We start from the raw sequence: 20,156 nt of genomic DNA on the forward strand, positions 1-20,156 counted from the left end.
TTTTATGGTTGGGGGTCACCACAACAGGAGGAACTGTATTAAAGAGTCGCGGCATTAGGAAGGTTGAGAACCACTGTCCTAGGGGATGCTGATGCTACCTAGTCCCAGAGATTAAACATGGGTGGCTTTTTATGACCTATTTCCTTAAGATGCGTTATAGAGGCTCTGAATCAGACTGGTCAAGAGCATATAGAAAACTCTGAGTAAACGAAGATTAATGAATTTCTTTTATGCAAGAATTTTCACACCTCTAACATGCTAATCTAATGGTGCAACGCAAGTTTTAGGAGGGATGAAAGTGTTTCTGGCCTACTAAACAGAAACAACTTCTTTCCTGGAGTTCTTGTTACGATCGCATAGAATCTTAGAGGAAAAGTTCCCTAAACAGATTCTTGAACTATAAACCCCTGCACCCACTGAAGGAGTGCAGCACACTCCCAAAGTCCTCTGGAGAGGCCAAACTTGCAGGTCTGCATGAGCTGGGGCTCTCCTCTCTCTAGAATAGATCAACTGAAAACGAAATGGAGAAGTGCCTGTTGTACAAGTATGATCTATTTTTCACTTCACTTACAGCTGAAGACACAGTTTGGTGATGTGAAGGAGAAGTACCTGAGTGAATACTGCTTTTCTGGAACCTACATTATCACTCTCCTTTTTGGGGGCTATCATTTCACACCTGATTCCTGGAAGGATATTCATTTCATGGAGGAGGTAATTTGGGTACTTGGTGGGTTGGGGGTGGGGTGATGAGATTGGATTGTGACTGAAGCAGCTTTGGGCTTTGAAAGAGGTAGGAGTCAACCTGATTTAAGTTTTTGCCTGATGTCCTGTTCTACCACTTCACTTCTAAACCCAAGCTGGCATTTTGTGCCAAAACCCTCCGGGGCTTTGTTGAGTGTAGCTTCAAGAAGATGAACAATCTGAAAACTCACTGTGAAGAAGGGGATGAGTGGCTGTGAATGGGAGGTCTTGGCTTAGAAGCCAAGCTCAGCATGAGCTTTAAACGCGGGGGAGGGCGGGGGGGGGGGGGGGGGGGGGTGGGGGGGGAGAAGAAAGCACCTCACTGCTGTGCTTTATCATAGCGCCACCTGCAGGTATCCAGGCAGAGAATCATTTACATTTGCTGCATGACTCATGGGCAACTCACTTGAAAAAATTTCAAGAACAGTATTTCTCTACATTTATCCAATAATGGCAAAAACAATCTACCCCCTTATTAAATACTAAAGGCCCGGGTGCACGAAGTCTGTGCATAGGGGTGGGTGGAGAGGGACTGAGTTGTCCCTCAGCCCGGCCTGCACCCTCTCCAATCTGGAACCCCTTGGGGGATGTCTGACTAAACCAGCAATCGGACACCCCTCTCACAATCCGGGATTGCTGGCTCCTAACCACTTGCCTGCCTGCCTGCCTGCCTGCCTGCCTGATCGCCACCCTAACCTCTCCCATCGGCCTGATTGATGCCTAACTGCTCCCCTGCTGGCCTGATTACCCTCAACTGCCCTCCCTTGCTGGCCTGATCTTGCCCCCAACTGCCCCTCCCCTGCCAGCCTGGTTGACCCCAGCTGTGCCTCCCTGCAGGCCTGGTCACCCCTAACTGTCCTCATCCGTGCAGGCCTGGTCACCCCTAACTGTCCTCGCCTGCTGGCCCGATCGCCCCCAACTGCCATCTTGTGGTGGCCATCTTGCGACAACGTCACGGCGGCCATCACGTGATGCCACCTAGGCTTTTATTATATAGGATGATGATTTCAAGTAAAACAAAACATTGAATCAGAAGACCGTAGCCTTGAGGCTACTCCACTCTTGCCAACACTGACCTTGCTTATTTTGAACACAAATCTTTCCCTATTTTAATATCCCAGTCTTCCTTTCATTCCATCAGACAGGGACACATCTATGTCAACTTTACAAGTGATTTATATTCTCTGAACTCCAGTAATAAGCCAATGCTCCCAAACCTCAGGTGATAACTAACTCTGGAACCTTCCTTGACATACACAGTCAGATAAGGTTCCTGTCCCTTATTAAAGGGAAGTGGGCTTTTTGTACAAATTATTAATTCCCAGTACTGATAAGAGCTTAGGAGACAGAAGACATTTCCACACGGTATTGGCTGGAATGTAAATTGGCACAACCTTTGGGGAGACTATCGGCAGGATGTACTAAGAACCCTAAAATATGCACCTTAATTTATCCAATTACTCCATTTTTAGGATTTATAAATAATGGATAAAGTAAAAATGAACATATAAGGCAATTCACGCCAGTGATAATGTTATAGAAATTCCTTGAGACATAGGATGATTTTACAAGGTATTGTTAAGTGAATGATTCTACATACAATTTAATTCCATTTTTTTTGGATAGAAAAACCTCACAGAGAGGACTAGGAGGATATGTCACAAAATGATAATAGCAGCAACTTCTGAGTGGTGAAGTATACTGGTTTATCTTTTCTTTTTAGGAGTATACATACTTTCTAACTTTTCTACTATGACCATGCACAACTCATGTAATAAAAACATTTCCAGCCCTGACCGGTTTGGCTCAGTGGATAGAGCATCAGCCTGCAGACTGAAGGGTCCCAGGTTCAATTCCAGTCAAGGGCATGTAACTTGGTTGCGGGCACATCACCAGTAGGGGGTGCGCAGGAGGCAGCTGATCGATGTTTCTCTCTCATAGATGTTTCTAATTCTCTATAAAAAAATCAATAAAATATATTTTTAAAAAATTCCAAAATTATTTATTATTCATAGACTACCTATATTCCAATAAGTATTTTAAAAATATATTTTTATTGATTTCAGAGAGGAAGGGAAAGGAAGAGAGAGAGAGAAACATCAATGATAGAGAATCATTGATCGGCTGCCTACTGCATGCCCCACACTGGGGATTGAGCCCACAACCCGGGCATGTGCCCTGACCCGGAATCAAACTGTGACCTCCTGGTTCATAGGTTGATGCTCAACCACTGAGTCTTGCCAGCTGGGTTATTCCAATAAATTTTGAGGCAACTGGAAATTATTTCCAGGAAGATGGCAGGATCAGAGCATGTTTTATCATTTAATAAGAATCCATTCTCATGTATATGCAGTCTTCCAACTTCCATAAAGCAATATTGTCTTGCTGGGATTATTCCCCAATTTCCCCTACTTGAATCATAAAGAAGTCCTGGTTTATATGGATGAGATTCCTGGTCCTGACATAGATATAAAAGGCCAGGGACCAGCATTATTCTCTTACCCTTGGTCTGATTTCTGTCACCTCCTACCTCCCTTCCTTCGTCACCCTTGACCCCTGACATTCACACAAACAACAAATAAGGAATGCAAATCTCCGAAGACCTATTTATGTTCTTAGAAGTTCTGCAGGAGAAGTGGGCAGTCACCAAGATCCTCTCTAAATTTTGGGAATATAGTAGTGAGGCTCCAAACTCCTTCTTAATCACTTGCCCCTGCTTCATTTGCCCCATAACCAAATTCTCAGTGTAGAACGTAGAAGTAATCCCTGTAGAGAGCTGAATGTAGTGCTTATCCACTTTCTGGTGGCTCAGTGTTATGGATGGGTGTGTGTGGGGGTGGGGTGGGGGCGGGTATGTGTGTGAAAGCTCATTAAATCCTCAGACCAGAAACAGATTTTCCTCACTCTTTGCAGATCCGGCACACTGACGTGGGATGGACTTTGGGCTATATGCTGAACCTGACCAACATGATCCCAGCTGAGCAGCCGGTGTCCAAACCTCTCTCCCATTCCACTTATGTCTCCCTCATGGTCCTCTTCTCCCTGATCCTGGTCGCAGCAGTTTTCATAGGCTTGATCATCTTTCACAAGCCTTCATATTTCCAGAAAGACAGGGTATAGCAGGAGCAGCTGAAATCTGCTGGCTGGAATGAGGGGAAAAAAACTTGACCAGGGAGCACTTTCCTCTGCAGTGGTGTCCAAGGTCACCCTTCCTTGCTCACTAAGGCCAGTTTTGACCTGTATGAAGCTTCTCTGGCTTTGCTGAAGTCTTTCCTTGGAAAGTATTCACCACCTTCTGCCTCAAGGACTTCCTGATGGACACTGTCTCTTTTGTGAGTCTTTCCCAAACCTTCTCCTCCCTTTTCTTTTATGTGCTCTGTGTTCGTGTAGGTCTTAAAAACCTGCCATCTTTCATGATCATTGCTTTAGAAAAGAATTATATTGGTTTTATCCAGAAGGAGAGAGTCCTGAATCCTGTGCTGAGAACTTGTGCTGGCTAAAAGAAGAATCTCACTGCAATCTTACAGACCCTTTTACTCTCATTTTGCATTTATTAAGAAAGCCATACAATGCCTTTGGAGAGGGCAGACACACATCCCATTCCCAGTCTGCCCTTTGCATGGGAGAATTTTCCAATAGGCAAATATGTCCTAGGACCAAAGAGTCTTGTAAGGGAATTTATGTGCTTGTGCAGTTAATATTCAATCGAATCCAAAACAGGGATGTGGATGAATCACATATTCTTGGGTGATGCCAAAATGCTACAGAATGAAACATTGACACCAGAGATTTTTGAAAAGCTGATGTACATATAGGCATTCAGATACCAGGACATATACTACATGGTGGATGTGTACATGTCAGGAAGGAAAATATAGTTACAATGGAGGGCTGAGAAATGCACCCTGGAGTATTGTTTTTACTGTAGTAAAATACACATAATTCACCATTTTAACAGGTACAATTCAGCAGCACTGCATTTACAGTGTTGTGCAATCATCTCCACTATCTAATTCCAGAATATTTTCATCACCAAAAATTGGCTGGAGACAAGACCACTCCTGGGTAGGTCAGAGCACCAACCTTTCAGTTAATAGGCAATATACTAGTCAACTGCACCAAAAAGATGCTATTGAGTTTAAAGCCATGCCATATCTGTTTTCCCAGTGTTTACTTTAGCGAGAGAGCTGCGTTAGTGCAGCATGACATGCCTTTTTGCTGTCACGGTATTTACACATCAAAATGTGCCAGGAACCAGATCTGTAAGTGAAGATGCCACTTCTGTCATACAAGTAGGAGTTGTATTTACTTATTCCATGTTATATTTTGTGGGAGAAGCAGCAGTACGGACCTTGTCACGGAAATATGCAGAGACTCTGTGCCTTTCTTTAAGGATTGGTGAGAGTTACTTTTTTAGCCGGATGGGGTGGTGAAGTGCTACTCTGAACTTTCCCCAGGAGTGACTATTGAGCTGATGTGGGGTGGATTTAGTGAGGAGAGGGGGGCGCAGGGGAGGGGGGAGGAAAAGCTCGCCCACAAACTAGAAGCCAAATATCCCTACATCTCTTGAGTAATCAAGTCATTTTTTTACAGTATCCAGCTGAATATAAGTGTTGTACCTTGATCAGGAATAAGAAGTCAAATTAGGGCATGTTTAACCTCTTTCTAGTAGTAGTAACTATATTGTTATAGCTAGTATTTATTGAGCATTTGTTATCTACTATGCTCTGTGTCCAGGCGCATTACATTAACTTTCTCATTTAATCTTCACAAAAATTTGAAGGTAGGTACTACCATTCCACTTCATAGAAACAGCAAGTGAGACTCAGAGATGCTAAGTCACTTGCTCAAATGATTGAGGCAAAGTCTGGCATGCACTTTATCATTATTTTCTCTCCCATATATACTACTAGACAGTCTCATAACTTCAAAGCATGTGCTTAACTCTCTGCATGAGTACAGGGCTTATAGGCATGGTAGAAAGGGAAGTACACAGAAGACCTGTTTCCTGATGGATTTGGGATTTAATATTGCTTTAAGCCCACAAAGGCGCTCATGGCAGCACTGATACTCTGTTCATGTACTTTTCACGTACTTTGCATGGTAACATATGTGACGTATGATGCTTATCAATGATTCCCATACTCCTGGCTTCTTAATTATATTGCTTGCTCACTGCACAGCAGTTCAGAATCAAATAAATAGTAATTGATGATAATATTTAAAATAAAAGGTCATAAAAATAGAGCCAGTAGCAGCTCCTGTCGTCCTTATGTCTACATATACAAAGCACTGTCAGGCACATTACCTATTCTAGTCCTAAAAACCCCCACAAGGTGTTATTATTTCTATTTTACAAACAAAGGGCATATAAACTAGTATATGGCAGCGCCAACTCATGTCTCTGCCCCAACTTTATTGCTTTTTCTTTTCTAAACCTTACCCCTTAGCAAGTTGAAATTAGAACTCACAAGTTTCCTTCTGTAAACACCTAAATCTTTTCTTATTCCATTTCTGTCTTATTGCCTGGATCCAAAAAATAAAAAATAAAAAAATCTTAAAGGTATTTGGGAGCCAAACTCCACTTATTATAAGTATCAAATCATGATTAGCAGACACAACCTCATCTGTAGTAGAGACAGAGGATTTTGAGGCAGATCTAGGAATCTGCTTTTGGCCATTCTGAATGAGGAAGGCGAAGAAAAATAGATTATATCAAAATTTTAATATTGGATTACCTACTGGTTATAAATGATTGCCATTCCTTCTTAGACTTTCACCCATACTTGATTCTGGTGATCCCATTCCTTTAGAAGGTGGGAAACTTTTTATTTTTATGAACCCACTGGGGGAAAAATCTGAAGTGGTTACTTCTGTAGACAAAAGAATTCAAGTTAATTAGGGTGTGCGTGCGTGCGTGCGTGCGTGCGTGTGAGAGAGAGAGAGAGAGAGAGAGAGAGAGAGAGAGAGAGAATTATAAAGGTTTCACCTTAATAAGGTATACTTCATTTTAATGTTGTAACAGTCAAGACCTCTGTAAGAAAAATATGGTACGCCAAAACCGGTTTGGCTCAGTGGATAGAGCGTCGGCCTGTGGACTGAAAGGTCCCAGGTTCGATTCCGGTCAAGGGCATGTACCTGGGTTGCGGGCACATCCCCAGTAGGAGATGTGCAGGAGGCGGCTGGTCGATGTTTCTCTCTCATCGATGTTTCTAACTCTCTATCTCTCTCCCTTCCTCTCTGTAAAAAATCAATAAAATATATTAAAAAAGAAAAAAAAAGAAAAATATGGTACAATCAAACTGAGTGACTATGGATGGTTTAATGAAGTGACCACTATATCCAAAATATTAGCATTTTGACATGTAGTTAATATAAAATTAATGAGATGTTTATTTTTTTCATATTGAGCTTTTGAAGTCTGTTGTGTATAATTATACTTACTCTACATCTTAATTAAGATTAACTATATTTCAAGTGCTCAGTAGTCACATGTGACTCATGGCTACCATATTGGACAGCACAGGTATAAAAATACATTCAAAGCCAAAAGGATACATATAATAATCCTCCTTCTTTCTCTTGAGGGGGGGGGGGATTTTTTTTTTGAGGGGGATTTTTTTTAAAGACAGCTACAGATGCTATAACCTTCTTGCTATTATTTATTATATATGAAGTTTAACATTATTCTTAAACAAGCTTTTAAGATTCTAGCCCCACATTTCATTTTATTCCTCAGGTTTTGTTGCCTTTTTTTGTGAAGGGAGAGATGTCTATTATTCAGGTCAACATGCCTGACCTTTGGAAAATTCAATCTGGATTCAACAATAAAACGATAATATAAGTAATTCTGATGCTCCTACTTTATAGTCAAGTGTACATTGAATATTAAAATAGAGATAATAGCTCACAGAGCAAAGTTTACCATAAAATAGTAAAATCACTATTAAAATATATTCTCCTTTATTGTCAGTTTAAAAGATGAGCTGAATTTCATCCAAACTGGTCAGATCCCTGTCTGATTCAGATTCTAATCATTGCTATCTTGTTAGAACATGACAGTTGCTCTTAGTTAGCTGTGCTCATTAACCATGTATCAGTTTGTTAAGTTTTAGTTTTAAAATTAATAATAACAGCCCAGCCAGTGTGTTCAGTGGTTGAGCATCGACCTATGAACCAGGAGGTCACAGTTCGATTCTCGATCAGGGCACATACCTGGGTTGTGGGCTCGACCCCCAGTGTGGGGCGTGCAGGAAGCAGCAATCAATGATTCTCTCTTAACACCGATGTTTCTCTCTCTCTCCCCCTTCATCTCTGAAATCAATTAAAAAATGTATTTATTAAAATGACAACAAACTCAAAGTTTCAGTGGCTTACCATAGTAAATGGTGATTTTCTTGTTCATGGGTCTGCAAGTCAACTGGGTTGCTCTGCTTCAGGCCTGCTGCATGTGCCTCAGTCTCCTTGCCTGGTGTCTTCCTGAGCCATGTTCTCATGCTGAATGGCAGAGGTACAAGAGAGTGAGAGGAAACCTAGAATACCTCTTAAAACCTTGGCCAGGATGGCCCATCACTTCCATACACATTCTATTGATCTGAATAAGTCATATGACCAAGCACAACATTAGCAAGTTGGAAAAACACTGGGAAGAATGGCCAAGTTATATGGCAAAGGATATGGATGATTGATTCTAACACAGAGAAGGAGTGAAGCACTGGGCCTGGCTTTCCAATCTACCAAAGTGTCTCATTAACTAAAACATAAAGTGTGTTTTCTGTAAATTAATCTACTTACCTTTCTAAGGAATATTCTTTTAAAAACATGTCATTATTTCCAAGACGTCATTAAGCTGCAACTCCCTTTCACAGCCTTAATCAGGGTGCTCTGGAAGCTCCCCAATCAGCCTCATATTCTAAAATCGTAGATTTTCTGAAAGACCATGCATCTATTTATTGTCCTAATTTTATATGTTTATGATCAAGTGTAGGTAAGTACCCAAGTTTTTATTTGCACATGAATCTACTATCACAGGTATAATGGATTTTTAATAATGGGGAAAGGGGTTTCTTCACAAGCCTTTTCTTTAGAAAAGTGCCATGTAAGACTACATGTGATAAAAGCATTGCTATACCTTTTGCATTTCTCTATTTTTAATAAATTTCTAAATTTAAATTGATGATACAATGATGGCATCATCAGCACTTGAGTTGACTTTTTGTTTTTATGCCCCTTTTGTGTATATGTTGAATCGCAAAGCTCACCAGTGAACATGACAAGTGCTATACAGTCACCTAAGAGCATCATAACCCCTTATAATTTATGAAGAGAGGGGGGAAAGTCTTGGGAGCTAAGGCGGAAATAGAGTGTATTTAGGATGAGCTAAACTGAACTCTACTTTTCCTCCTAAACCTGTCCCTCCTCCTGCATTTTATCATGATTAATACCACAACTACCTCAAGTAACGAAGATCAGAATCAACTTCATCAGTAATAACTGCCCACTTTGCCTTGGCAACATTTTTCATTTTGACTCACCTTTCCAATCTTATTATTATCACCTCAGTAAAGACCTGATACCAGGAATGGTGGTCTTGTTGCCAATCTATTACTGCCAGATTAATCTTTATAAAAAGCAGGCCTAATCACATTGCTCGCCAACTAAAACTGTTGTTGGTTTTCCTTTGCCTACAAAATAAGGTTAAATGCTCCAATAGACATTTGTGTCTTTTGATCCACGCCTGATTCTTCATCTGACACTGACACTTCAGGTGTTATTTGTTCAACTTGGAATACCTTTGTCCCACTCTACCTTCAAAGCTCAGTTCAAATGCTCCTTCACTCAGTGAAGCCTTCTCTAAATCTCCAAGTCAGAATAAACTGCTGCTTCCCTTTGCTTCCACATCCTTATCTGTAGAACACTGACACCCTTCTACTCAGGGTCTGGGTTATACTCCTTGTGGCCCATTTCATTTTGAACAGTTGGGCTCAGGGGTATTTTTTAGGAAGAACCAGGTAACAGTCCTAGTTAATCTCCCTGTCCACTGCTAGGGGGCTGGTCCACACCACTATTTCTGCTTCAGTATCCTTACTTATGTTATCTCTTGATAGGTCTATCCTCTTCCTCCAGCTTTTAAAGACCAGCTCAACTCCTGATTCCTCAATGAAGCCTTCTTTGATTACCCACATTGCATCTTCCTTCTTGGGCTATGCATTTTGTTTCTGTATAGCTAACCACTCAGCATTTGATTATACATATTAAAGTAGAATTTTAAGGATTAGAATGCACATTAAAGGGTCACACATCAAAATTTAATGTGTATATGACTCACCCAGGGATCTTGTTGAAATAAAAAGTATTTTATTTTAATTAAAAAATGGTTTAGTAGGGCCGAAACCGGTTTGGCTCAGTGGATAGAGCGTCGGCCTGCGGACTGAAAGGTCCCAGGTTCGATTCCGGTCAGGGGCATGTACCTGGGTTGCGGGCATATCCCCAGCGGGAGATGTGCAGGAGGCAGCTGATCCATGTTTCTCTCTCATCGATGTTTCTAGCTCTCTATCTCTCTCCCTTCCTCTCTGTAAAAACTCAATAAAATATATTTTTAAAAAAATGGTTTAGTAGGTCTAGGGTAAGGCTGAGGTCTACATTTCTAACTGCCAGGTAATGCCAGTACTGCTGTCCAGGGATCTTCGGGTATTAAAGATCTCCACTATTTTATCATTCCATGGCTCTCAGGTAAGTGGTAATATACTCCCTGACTGCTGTGTTTCTTTCGGCAGACCATTCCACAGTGGGCCAGCTCAAATGCTACTTACAAACCTTACTCCTTTCCTTACACAATAAGCCTCAGTGCTGTTTTGGTCAGTTTTCTGTACCTCCTGAGATTTCTGTCTCCCCTGTCCTTTGCCTTTGGGGAACTAACTGCCTCACAATCAGTGGAGACCTGGTGTGCCTCAGAGGGATTTCTCCCAGCTTTTCTGCCCTGCCCCTAGCCTTCTATGTACTACCCTGATGTTCTTAGTAGAAGCCTATGGGAAAGAGCTGGTAGGTGATCCATAATGCAAACGCATGTGAAACCTTTAAAAATTCTTTAAAACTTCAGCTGGTTTCTTTTTATTTCAATGGATTTTTTCCCTCCTGTTACTCTACCAGGGGTGAAAGGGCTAGTACTTTTAGGAATTTAGTTCTGATGGGTTTCAAAACATTATGATTTTGTAGTTTAACTAGCCAGGTGGAAGTTCAAACTCCTGCTTCTATGTACATAATTATCTGTAAAATAAATATGAATTATAGAAAATTATTTTTTTACGAAGTTTGCAACTAGAAATGCAACCATTAGCATATGTAACTAAACAGAGTCTCAATAAATCAAATAGATTTCCAGTTTTAAAGAGCAATAATTATGTGTACTCCATATTGCCGGTTTCCTTATAAATACTTGTACTAAAAAAATGGAAGATGTAAATGACTGATTTGTAATAACACAAGTTGCCTTTTGACATACAACTTATTTTTATTATGAAACTAGAGGCCCAGCAATCAGCACCTATCAGGGCAGGCCGGCCGGGGGGAGGGACCACGGGAGGTTGGCTGGTTGCAGAAGGTTGGCTGTGGGAGCGCAATGACCACCAGGGGGCAGCCCCTGGATTGAGCATCTGCCCCCTGGTGGTCAGTGCATGTCATAGCGACCAGTTGTTCTGCTGTTCAGTCAATTTGCAGATTAGCCTTTTATTATCTACACTGATAAAAGAGAAAAATGGTAATTGGTGTACGACGATACCCTTTTCATTGGCTAATCAGGGCTATATGCAAATTAACTGCCAACTATGATTGGCAGTTTACTGCCAACTATGATTGGCAGTTAACTGCCAACAAGATGGCGGTTAATTTGCATATGTAGGCACAATGCAGGGAAGTGAATGGGAAAGCAGGAAGAAGCCCCCTGCCACTGACAGTGACCGGAAACCCAGGGGGGAGCTAAGAGCTGGGGCCGCCTTTGCCCTGCCCCCCAGCCATGATCAGAGAATCAGGTGCCTTTTCCACCCTGGCCAGTGATAGCAGGAAGTAGGGGTGGAGCCAGCGATGGGAGCTGGACACGGTCAAAGCTGGCAGTCCCGGGAGCTAGGGGTCCCTTGCCTGGGCCTAAAGCGGAGCCCACGATCGCGGGGCCGCTGCAGCTGCGGGTCCCTGCTGCCTGAGCCGGATGCCTCAGCCAGAGGCGTTAGGCCTGGGCAGGGGTGGAGACTGCAACCGCAGGGAGCTGGGGGTCCCCTGCCCAGGCCTGACACCTCTGCCGGAGGCCTCAGGCCTGGTCAAGGGGCCGATCCGGTGATTGGTGATTGGAGGGTGATGAGTGTCAACTCCTCTGGCCGAGGCATCAGGCCTGGGCGGGGGGCTGAGCCGGGGATTGGGGGGATATGATGGTCCCCTTGCTCAGGCCTGAAGCCTGGGTCAGAGGCGTCAGGCTTGGGCGGGGGGTGGAGCAAGCGATCAGAGGGAGATGGGGGTCCCCTGCCCAGGCATGATTCCTGGGCCAGAGGCCTCAGGTCTGGGCGGGGGCCAGAGCCAGTGATTGGGGGGAGATGGGGGTCCCCTGTCCAAGCCTGACACCTCTGGCGGAGGCGTCGGGCATGGGCAAGGGGCCGATCAGGTGATCAGAGGGTGATGGAGGTCTACGCCTCTGGCTGAGGCATCAGGCCTGGGCAAGGGGCAGAGCCAGCAATCGGAGGGGTCTGGGGGTCCCCTGCCCAGGCCTGATGCCTGGGCCAGAGGCATCAGGCCTGGGCTGGGGGCAGAACCAGTGATGGGGGGAAATGAGGGTCCCCTGCCCAGGCCTGACACCTCTGTCAGAGGCTTCAGGCCTGGGCAAGGGGCCGATCCTGCGATTGGAGGGTGATGGGGGTCAACGCCTGAGGGCTCCCAGTATGTGAGAGGGGGCAGGCTGGGCTGAGGGACACTCCCCCCCCCCCCACCCAGTGCACGAATTTCATGCACCGGGCCCCTAGTATAGGATAATTTTTTGACAAGTAACAACGAAAAGGGGCAGATATTGATAAATGGTGAGCAGTTTTTAAAGTAAACTCAGCACCAATTGTAGTCTTTTCATAATGTTCTCTTTCTCATCAGCTTTGCAACCTATAGGCATACCATAATTGGAATCAAGTAGCTTAAAAATATGCTATTTTGTGTTGTTCCATAGTTCTTGAATTTTTACCTCTATAGTAGTCAACTGAATCATCTTCTTGGGATACACATGTAGATTAAAGTCCCTGTGAAGAATTTGCTCTGTCTCCTGCAGTTAAATCCATTTGAAGGATGTATTCTTCAACTATATTCTGGACAGATCAGTCTAATAATATAACAGAAACAAGTTACTTTTAACTTTTTTATTATTAAAATTTTAAAATGTAAACAAAAGTAGAATAGAATATACACCTATTACAGAATCTCATCAGTTATCATAATTTTGCAAATCTTGCAGAAACAGTGTTTACAATTATAATCACAGAAAAGGATTTAAACTTTATGGAGGGCACTGTGCAAAAGAAGAAATAAATGTACTCTTTTACCAACTGTCAAATAGCAAAGATGGGCAGGATTATTGCATTATGCAACATGGTAAAAGTAAACAGGTGTAAGGTACTTAATTGTACAGAAGGATGCACCTTGTATGAAAGGAGGTAGAATATATCTTACAAGGCCATCTTCCTCCTGCTGGGAGAATTAGGACCACAGCAGTCTTTTAGATTATGAAGTTAAAGAGAATAGCAGAATAATTTTGGTGTAGCAGTAAATCAATGAGTTATGTTACTTATAGACAATCTCTTAGAATACTTGACACTGAGAAGCTGAAGAAGGCTAATGAATCACCTATTTTAAATTGTAAGTTTTGTTTTTTATATGTTTAAACCTAAACCTCTCTTTTTTAAGGCTGCTTTTTAAAAATATATTTTTTATTGATCTCAGAGAGGAAGGGAGGAGAGAGGGAGAGAAACATCAATGATGAGAGAAAATCATTATCAGCTGCCTCCTGTATACCCCCTATTAGGGATTGAGCCCACAACCAGGCAGGTGTCTTAACTGGGAATCGTACTGTGACCATCTGGTCCATGGGTTGACAATCACTGAGCCACATCGGCAGGGCTAAAACCTTTCTTTTAATAAATCTCTACTAAAATAAACATTTGTGAGATAATTCTAGCAGGTTTTTAATGTAAATATTCACTAGTGTCTAGAAACAACTCTATTTTTTGTGTGCTATGGTCCCTTCTTAGGCCTGTCAGTAGTAGGTAAGTGAAAAGGAAGAGGGCATTACTTCTCCAAGAGAAGAGAAAAATCAAAACTGTTCAGGTAGCAAAATGCTGCATATTTTGAGGTAAGAATTAAGGCTGGAAGAACAACAGAGTAGAAGAACAGCCCATTAATGTCTAACTTGTATTAAATTAGTGTACAATAGATAATCTCACTTTAAAGGAAACTAGAGGCCCAGTGCACAAAATTCATGCACTGGTAGGGTCCCTAAAGGCTTCCGGCTGCTGGCTGGGGCCTGCCTCCCTCCTGGCCCCACCACCTGATCGAATTCCTGGACAATTCCCAGTCAAGGGGACAATTTGCATATTATGTTTTTATTATATAGGATAGTCCTATATAATAAAGATGTAATATGCAAATGGTCATTACCGACCACGTAACGACTGAATCACGGATCAGCAGGAGAGGGGCAGCGAGCTACAAGCAGGCGGCAGAGAGCTACAGGAGGGGACAGGGTAGCAAGCTATGAGGGGGCGCGGGGGCAGCGGGAGGAGAGCTACAGGAGGGTAGCTGCGAGCTACTGGCACAGGGATTCGTGCACAGGACTACTAGTAGTTACATAATTGAATTTTTAAGAAGAAAAAAACTATTCCTTGTGATTTAATAAAAAACTATTCCTTGAGATTAGTTTACTGAGAAAAATGCTGAGAGAGTGCAAAACATTTTTAGTGTAGAGAGAAAAGGTTTCAAGATAATTTTTAAATTGCCTCTATCAGCTTATAAAAATACATATATATACATGTGTGTGAGTTATAGAATAAATTCTAGTATATACATAAGTGTATGTATATTTGTATGTCTATACATAAATGTATATGCATTTGTATATGTGTGTGCACATGTGTGTAAATCATAGAAGAAATTGTAGTGCCATCCGATAGCCTTGATTCAGTTTTAGATATACTGCCAGAATAAACACAAATTATTAGAGTCATAGTATTTGAGATTTTGAAGGGATCATAGAGATTACTTAGTTCAATATTTGCCAAATAGTTTGGAGTTTGCCAAATACTATCTTATATCATGTTAATGCTGATTCTGTGGGGGAAACAATTCTGTGCTCAAGGTGAGAAAATGGCTGGTTAAATAAAACTGAATAAATTTCTACTTCAGGAATGCTAAAGGCTTTTAATAAGCTGATGTTCATGGTAGCAGCAGTTTGCATTTCCAAAATTATTTGATTAAAAAGAACTCTTGCCATAACCGGTTTGGCTCAGTGGATGGAGCGTCATCCTGTGGACTCAAGGGTCCAGGGTTCGATTCCGGTCAAGGGCATGTAACTTGGTTGCGGGAACATCCCCAGCAGGTGGTGTGCAGGAAGCAGCTGATCGATGTTTCTAACTCTCTATCCCTCTCCGTAAAAAATCAAATTATATATATACTAGGGGCCCGGTGCACGAAATTCGTGCACTGGGTGTGTGTGGGGGAGTGTCCCTCAGCCCAGCCTGCCCCCTCTCACATACTGGGAGCCCTCAGGTGTTGACACCCATCACCCTCCAATCGCAGGATCGGCCCCTTGCCCAGGCCGGACGCCTCTGGCCTAGGCGTCCGGCCCGGGCAGCGGGGACCTGCAGCTGCAGCAGCCCCACAATCGTGGGCTTCGCTTTAGGCCCAGGCAAGGGACCCCTAGCTCCCGGGACTGCCAGCTTCGACCGTGCCCAGCTCCCATCGCCGGCTCCACCCCTACTTCCTGCTATCACTGGCCAGGGCGGAAAAGGCACCTGATTCTCTGATCATGGCTGGGGGGCAGGGCAAAGGCGGCCCCAGGGCTGCCTTTGCCCTGCCCCCCACCTCTTAGCTCCCCCCTGGGTTTCCGATCACTGTCAGTGGCAGGGGGCTTCTTCCTGCTTTCCCTTTCACCTCCCTGCATTGTGCCTACATATGCAAATTAACCGCCATCTTGTTGGCAGTTAACTGCCAATCTTAGTTGGCAGTTAATTTGCATATAGCCCTGATTAGCCAATGAAAAGGGTAGCTCGTAGGCCAATTACCATTTTTCTCTTTTATTAGTGTTGATGATATATATATGTATTAAAGAACTCTTTCATCTTGTAAAACATCTAATAAAACACTAGTTTCATTTGTCCTTAGAATACAGCATAGAAAAGCTTACGGACAAGAAAAACAAACGTAAGCGGTTTGTTGGCAAAGCGAAGATGTCCTGACAAGAGTGAGCGGGTCTGGCATTCCATCTTTTAAAGACTTGTAAAGTGTTAAACTGGCTACACTAACAGCAAGCTCCAGGAAGAAAATAGAGCCCCCGAATATCCAGGGCGCTCTTGGGGATGCCAGACGCAACACACCTGAAATCAAAGAACTGCGCCTCGGCAGGCAGAGGCGGCGGGAGACAGACGACTGGTACGTGGGTGCCCCGCGCCATCTCCGCACCGCCGGCCCCTCTGCGCCCTGGCCGGCCGGCCCGCCCGCAGCTCCCGAGCGCACCTCCAGGGCGCGAGCGGCCGCTCTTCGACGGCGGGCTGGGGAGCATCCTCCCCCGGGAATGCCCACTGCTCTGGAGGCTGCGGGCCCGCAGCGGCCGGTACTCACCCGTCGCTGGAGCTATCCTTCACCTCGACGCCAGAGGTGCGGGGCTCCCACGACCCGGGCCACACCGCTCTCAGACCTTTCCCCCGGAGCAGCTGTCGCCACTGGGGCACCCATCCAGGTGGGTGATCAGAGCTCCCACCGCGCGCGTTACTGTGGAGGCGAGGGCAGGAGTGACAGACGCGGGCGCTCCAATGCGAGCCACACAGTCAGGCCGCGTGCGAACGGACGTCGCGCACAGATTTCCTGGGGCGCACGCTCGGGGCAGCGCACCCCGGCGCGCCGTAGCGCGCATGCTCCTTGGCCGCCGTGGGGCGTGAGCGCGAAACGGGCGGCGGGCGTTTGGTGTGCCCGTCTGGAGCGGTGCGGGGCGGTTGGTGCCTTCTAGTGTGCGGTAAACGGCCCGTTATGCCCTCGCCACCCAGACGAAGCAGAAATCCACTGTCTGTCCAGGTGAAGGTCGTACTGCGGCTCAAAGCCCCTCAGCCCTTCTCGGTCGGGCTCTCCAGGATTTTGCCTGGTTGGAGTCCTGAACTACGGGAAAAACAGCGGGTGGACCCAGGTAACCAGGGCCAGCCCCGCACGGGCCTCTGGGACTTGTAGTCTCCAGAGCCTGTCCATCCGATGACAGTGCTTGAATAGCATCAAATCCTAGACTGACCGTTTTACTACTGAGTGCCTACTGTGTGTTGAGCACCTTGCAAGGATTGGTGGAGGGTAGGTGAGGGCTCGCCCCAGCCTCTCGCTTTAGGGCAGGCCGAAAGATGAACTTGCAAAATGGGATGTAATAAACAAAAATTACGAATTCAAAGTGCTCTTGGTGGTCACAGAGGAGCATGATTTCAGAGACACTGCTAATTGTAAATCTGCAGTATCCTTGAAGAGAAGATTGGGTTTACCTGTAGGAGCGAGTTTTCTAACACAGGAAGTTGAATTGCTGTAAGAAGGTAAAAGTGAGTCATAATTTTTCCTTCCACATTAGGGAGTTCAGAAAGCATTCATCATGCTATATGACAATAGATAAACTAAGATAAAGATAAAATTGGATTTTGGACTGAATTCAGTTCTGAGGAAGGAAAGTGGATTAATATATTTGGAAATATTTACAACAGCAGCTGGGGGGAAACTGAAGGAAAAACAAATTTCTAGTTAGCTCATAATTAAAGAAATACTACTCTATACCAGAGTGTGGGTTTTGTGACCATTGCGTACTCTAGAGATTTTCCCATAATTTTATTCTACAAACACTCCTGAAAACAAATGGCATGTGACTGAAGTAATCAAGGTGATTGAATACAGTACTACATTTACACAAATATAAAATAGTAAAATCGGCTTTAGGAATTTTTATTTGAGGCATCACCATAATGATAAAGGCACTGTTGGATTAATTTGCAGAACCCAGAGATTTTTAAATGCTAAGCAAGAAAAGGCTGAATGAACTACTTGAGTTTATTTTTCAGGCTTTCCTTATGGACCTTCAGATCCTCTGAAACAAAAATAGCAAGTCTCAATTGCCTTATCTTTTAGAAAAGGTTTTCACGGCAAGAATTGTAAATTAGCAGTATCCTTTAAGAGAAGATGGGTTTACCTGTTGGAGCAAGTTTTCTAACACAGAAAGTTGAATTGCTGTAAGAAGGTAAAAGTGTGAGTTATAATTTTTCCTTTCTTCCACATGATGTTTTCAATAGAGCAAATTAAGTTTTCATCTACATCTTCAATTTTATCCAATACTTGGTTTATAATCATTTTGTTTATAATCATTTATGGAATGATAAATGAACCAGGTCAGAAACATTTCCAGGTATGTAAAAATGTTTGATTAATAATTTCTTCTATAATAAGGTTTTCATTTTATAATTTATTATAATTTAACTCTCTATAGGATTATCACTGCTAATGTTCTTTGTAGATTAGCAGATAAAATTTGAAGATATAGGCATCAGTAAGCCAGCTATTGATTTTAAGTTCCTTTTAGAAGTCCTTGAAGAATGGAAAGTAAATTCAAAATTCTCTTTTCTGGAACTAATTGACATCTTTAGAACATTCCACCCCAAAGCTACAGAATATACATTCTTCTCAAGTGCACATGGGACATTTTCAAAGATAGACCACATGTTAGGACACACGCTAAGTCTTTACAAATTTAAGAAGATTGAAATCATATCAAGCATATTCTCAGACCACAATGGCATGAAATTAGAAATCAGCTACAATAAAAATGCTCAAAAACAAATATATGGAGGCTAATAGCATGCTATTAAACAATGAATGGGTTACCAAAGAGAACAAAGAAGAAATAAAAAAAACATCCTGGAAACAAATGACAATGAAAACACAACAATCCAAAATCTATGGGACACAGTGAAAGCAGTCCTGAGATGCAAGTTCATTGTACTAAAAGGCATACCTCAAAATAACAAGAAAGACTGGTAATAAGTTATCTAACACTACAACTTGAAGAGAACAACAAGAAAAACCCAGAATAAGTAGAAGGAATGAAATAATAAAGATCAGAGCGGAAATAAATGACACAGAGGGAAAAAAATACAAAAGATCAATAAAACCAAGAGCTGGTTCTTTGAAAGGATAAACAAGATTTATGAACAAACCAGGAAACAAATAGAAACCAAACAAAATCAAACAAAAGAGGTGAAGTAACAAATGACTCCACAGAAATACAAAGGATCATAAACAAATACTATGAATGACTTTAATCCAACAAAGGAGACAACCTGGACAAAATGGACATATTACTAGAAAAACACAACCTTTTAAAACTCAATCAGGAAGAATCAGAAAACCTGAATAGGCTGGTAACTACTGATGAAATTGAAGCAGTAATAAAATAAACTCCCGGCAATTAGGCTCCCACATATTTTAATTAAAGTTACTTGTGCTGGGCCGGGCCAAGGGCTCGGTGAGCCTGAGGCGGGGGGGGGGGGGGGGGGGGGGGGGGGGGGGGGGGGGGGGGGGAGGGGGCAGCAAAGGATTGAAGAAAAGACAAAGAGAAAAAGCTGGGTCTAGGACTCTAGGTAGATCTCCAGTGCCTGGCTGAGGCCACAGAGAGAGACCCAGAGGGCAACCTGAGCCTTTATTTTATAGCCAGAGGTAAACAAGGTAGTGGTCACCATAGTTACAATGTTCTTGTGAGTTTCACTTGTTTTGGCAGCACTTGCTGCACCTCCCACAGCCCATTAGCTACCTAGGAAGGATCTAGGGAACTTCTAAGGTCAAGCTTAATTATGCTAAGAGGGCTGTGCCCTCTAAGCTGGGTCTTGTTTGTGGCTTTGCCAACAGGTTAGTGACTAACCGTTAGTCTGAGGCTTAACCCTATAGCCGCTCCCTACAGTTACTCCTAGGTATTTGAAAAATGTTTTATATTGCTATTATGAAGTGACCCTTTTCTGTTAGCATATAGGGAAGCTATTAACTTTGGCATAAATTCTGCTACGTAACAACTTTCTAATTATGTCTAAGCTGTTTTTATTGAGTGTCTTGGGTTTTCTATGTTTTCTTGTCTTTTTTCTACAGATAAGGATAGTCTTGTCTTCTCCTTTCCC

At 43.1% G+C, this 20,156-nt stretch overlaps 1 protein-coding gene and 1 long non-coding RNA gene across 2 annotated transcripts in view; one reads left to right on the forward strand and one right to left on the reverse strand.

Annotated features, from left to right (window-relative positions):
- The window catches only part of ENTPD1 (ectonucleoside triphosphate diphosphohydrolase 1), a 94,774-nt gene extending 88,786 nt beyond the window's left edge, over positions 1–5,988 (forward strand). The window contains exons 9-10 of the mRNA XM_059660936.1: positions 574–711; positions 3,655–5,988. Of these exons, the coding sequence (XP_059516919.1) occupies positions 574–711; positions 3,655–3,861 (345 nt within the window). The 3' untranslated portion in view covers positions 3,862–5,988. The remainder of the gene's footprint in view (positions 1–573; positions 712–3,654) is intronic.
- Positions 5,989–8,130: 2,142 nt separating this feature from the next.
- LOC132214181 (uncharacterized) lies at positions 8,131–17,089 on the reverse strand. Its single transcript, XR_009448232.1, has 3 exons — positions 16,597–17,089; positions 12,953–13,087; positions 8,131–8,238 (listed from the first exon to the last, which is right to left on the reverse strand). It is a non-coding gene; the product is annotated as an uncharacterized LOC132214181 (long non-coding RNA).
- Between the last annotated feature and the right edge of the window lie 3,067 nt (positions 17,090–20,156).

Source organism: Myotis daubentonii, chromosome 13 (genome assembly GCF_963259705.1).
Source record: "Myotis daubentonii chromosome 13, mMyoDau2.1, whole genome shotgun sequence".
NCBI lineage: Eukaryota > Metazoa > Chordata > Mammalia > Chiroptera > Vespertilionidae > Myotis > Myotis daubentonii.